Here is a 3,612-nt window from a genome sequence, read left to right as displayed (position 1 = left end):
TTAAAATGGATAAGAATGTAACAGCCGACAAAAATAAAAAATTGATCACGGGATGACCCTTTCTTTCAATATTTTAACTCATACATATGATCAGAAAATAGAGAAAGAGGAAGCATCCAAGATATTGTTCAAAATCCATGTTCTCAATGGTAAAAACTTTGACCATGCACGTTGCCAACTTGCCAGCTGCTTCTCTCAACATACCTCTCTCTCTCTCTCCCCCTCTGTATATATATCACTCTCAACCGTTGTTTCCATTCAAACAAACATCTCTCCCCCTACATATATCCTCAAGTTCATATCATTCAAATCATAGATTGGCTCATTTTCTCAAAAAATACTATGAAGATCTCATTTATATTTCTTTGCCTTCTTGTTCCCATTGTCACAGCCCAACTTCGAGTTGGCTTCTACAGCTCTACCTGCCCGCGTGCTGAACAAATTGTTCGACAAGCAGTGCAGAAGCAGTTCAGCACTGACCGCTCCATAACCCCGGCCTTGCTTCGCATGCACTTCCATGACTGCTTTGTTAAGGTAAAGATTTTTATACTACTACATGCAAAGTTTCAAATGGCATTATCGAGAGTTAAAATTGATATCTGTCCAAGGGTAAATTAAAAACACACTCTTTCAGATTTACTTAAATTGTAAATTATTCCCTGTAGTTCTATAAATTATATTATGCATCCTAAGATTTTTAATTTCATAACAAATAAGTCATTTTATTAATAAATCATCAAGTTAATTAACAGTTTTTAATAATGTTGAAATTTTATTTTAATTAATAATTCAAATAATTTTATTATTGTATAGGTGAATATTTAGAAATTTCACTTTTTTAATTAATTTTGTTAAATAAAAAATTTTGATAGGGAGATATTTGTAATTTTTCAAACTACAGAGAATAATTCGTATTTTAAGCAAATCTTAGAGAATATTTGTAATTTACCCAAAATTATCAGCTGTGGTAAATCAGTTATGCATATAGTGGCCGCCGTGTCAATACACATTGATTTCCATTCTTATTGGTGAACCGGCGTGGATTGATATCAGGAGTACTAGAACCCAAAATATAGCAGTTGATATTAAGGCCAAGTTTGGTATACACAAAATAATTTATCTTTTTATTTTTTTATATTTTTTTCATCACATCACCTCTCTACTTTTCTGCACATCTTGTCGTAAAAAGATAAAAAATGCACTTATTTAAGTCAACCCAAACAACTCCTAATTAAAGAAGTTTGAGTGGGTGGTGCGGGTCAGTTGAGGGGCTTATTAACTGGTGGTGGGCTGGGTTTAAATTTATGAAGTTTGAGTGATCAGTTTGGAAAGCTATTCCGATGGCTTTGCTATGGTCCATAGAAATGAATGTGTTTGAAAAGATTAAAAATTAGAGATATAGGTTTGAAAAATTAGAGATATAGCTGGAAGTGCTTAGCGATGAGGTAAAAGTTGGGATTGCATTATGGATTAAGGCTTCGTTTGAGAAGCGTTCCGTTTAGTTAAAAAGTTATTAAAAAAGTCAAAAAATTAATAATTCATATTAAAAATTTAAAAATTCTATTTTCTTTTTACTTTTTACACATTTTTTCATAAAAAATTAAAAAATTATTTTAAACATACTAATTTTTTTAACTCATATTTTAACTAAATAACCAAAAAAATCTAAGTATCACCACCAAATGTGGTTTGTCAGTGCAGGACTTTGACTTTAATTTGCCTCAGACCAAATGTGGTTAGGTGTGCTGGTGCTGTCTTGATCTTCTCACTGCTTGAATATATGGCAGTAGGAAGATGCTCTGTAGTACTTGGCGGTTAGGGTGGGTTTGGCGGCTCTGTTTGGCTCTTTGTGGTTGTTTTATTTTACGAATGTTATTATCACATTATACTTGTCATAAATTCTGTATAAATTACTTATAAGCGTATCATTTTTTATGATTTTATTGCTTCAAAAAAAATAAAAACAAAAACAAAAACAAAAACGAAAACAAATAAACAAAAAATCAAAAGACCAAAAACACAACATCAAAATGACTCGTATTTTCAACAATATCAAACTTTGAATCCAACAGGTGAGGGGTTTTTTTTTTTTTTTTTTTTTTCAGATTTTTGTGTGAGTTCTTAACTTTAAACCCAATTATCTTAATTGTACAATTTCAAACTTTACACTAATTTTGACAATTTTAACCTACCTATACTCTTACACTCAACCCTACTCTATCGATGCCCTCCAGAACATTTTTTATTAGAATCAAGTTTGGCCAAACACAGTTAGGTCAAGTAATTTTACCATAGAATTTCATTTTGTTTCATCTTAAAAAAATTACTCATTTATGCATGATTACAAGCTCTAATTCTTTTGTTTGGTGAAACTGTTTATAGGGTTGTGATGCATCCATACTTATAGACTCAACACAGACTACGCAATCGGAAAAAGATGCCTTTCCAAACCAATCTGTTCGAGGATTTGATCTTATCGACGAAGCCAAGTCAAACCTTGAGGCTATTTGTCCCAGAACAGTCTCTTGTGCCGACATCATAACCCTGGCAACCCGAGACTCGGTGGCCTTAGCTGGTGGGCCCAATTACACTGTCCCAACTGGCAGGCGTGACGGTTTGGTCTCTGACCCGAACCTCGTGAACTTGCCAGGCCCATCCCTTTCTGTTTCACAGGCACTCCAATTCTTCACAGCCAAAAAACTCACTCTTAATGACATGGTCACTCTTTTGGGTGCACACACTGTTGGCGTTGCCCATTGTGGTTTTTTTCAAGATCGGCTTTCAAACTTTCAGGGATCTGGGAAACCTGACCCGACAATGGACCCAACCCTAGTTTCTAAGTTGTTCAAGCTGTGTGGGACCCAATCGAGGCCGTTGAGTCAAGACCCGACTACATTTTTGGACCAAAACACATCTTTTATATTCGATAACGAATACTACCATCAAATTAAGTTGAAGAGAGGTGTGATGCAAATTGATCAAGAACTTGCGTTGGATAAAGCTAGTGCTCCTATTGTGACGGGTTTTGCAAGCAATGCGATCGGATTCCAACAAGGTTTTGCCAAGGCGATTGTAAAGATGGGGGGAATTGAAGTTCTTGTTGGAAATAACGGGGAAATTAGAAAGAACTGTAGGGTTTTCAATTGAGTCAAGCAAAAGAAATCCATGCCTCGGGTCTTGTAACAGTTCTTTTATTTCTGTGTTCTAAACATCAATGATTTAGTTTTCAAATTATCAACATTTAGGTTTCTATATTCAAGTGAATTAATGAATTGTAAACTTTTCCTAAGGATTAATTTGTTCTTTGCCTATTGGTTTGCTTTATTTGTTTTGTGAAAATATGTGTTGAGAAATGAATGCAGATTCACACATGGGTGTTTTAATTTGAGTTTTATTAGTTTAAACAATTGAATTTATTACTTTTATATTATTTTTGAGAAACATCTAGTCAAGTGTCAAATCAAAACATAAATGATCTGAACTATTAGTCCAAGACCATCAAAAAATTACTAGGTGAGTAGTGAGAGGGTGAATCTCCCTATACAACCATGGTACTCCTATTTGGAATGGGATTTGCAATGTGAAAAGAAAAATAAAGGGAAAATAAAATCC

General features: G+C 33.9%; 1 protein-coding gene across 1 annotated transcript; it reads left to right on the top strand.

Moving 5' to 3' along the window:
• The first annotated feature begins 232 nt into the window (after nucleotides 1-232).
• Nucleotides 233-3,289, top strand: LOC114271859 (peroxidase 44). Its single transcript, XM_082898883.1, has 2 exons — nucleotides 233-534; nucleotides 2,383-3,289. The coding sequence occupies exons 1-2, from the start codon at nucleotides 343-345 to the stop codon at nucleotides 3,145-3,147; spliced, it is 957 nt and encodes a 318-aa protein (XP_082755009.1). The 5' UTR covers nucleotides 233-342; the 3' UTR covers nucleotides 3,148-3,289.
• Nucleotides 3,290-3,612: the final 323 nt, after the last annotated feature.

Source organism: Camellia sinensis, chromosome 12 (genome assembly GCF_055761805.1).
Source record: "Camellia sinensis isolate YWXY chromosome 12, ASM5576180v1, whole genome shotgun sequence".
Classification (NCBI taxonomy): domain Eukaryota; kingdom Viridiplantae; phylum Streptophyta; class Magnoliopsida; order Ericales; family Theaceae; genus Camellia; species Camellia sinensis.
Note: the sequence above shows the minus strand (reverse complement) of the source record. Positions and strands in the feature narration are given on the sequence as shown.

Excerpts from the sequence above, each read along its gene's own strand:
- LOC114271859 (XM_082898883.1), top strand. The coding sequence starts at position 343 with ATGAAGATCTCATTTATATTTCTTTGCCTTCTTGTTCCCATTGTCACA. Across the intron at positions 535-2,382 it reads TCCATGACTGCTTTGTTAAG|GGTTGTGATGCATCCATACT; the intron begins GTAAAGATTTTT and ends AACTGTTTATAG.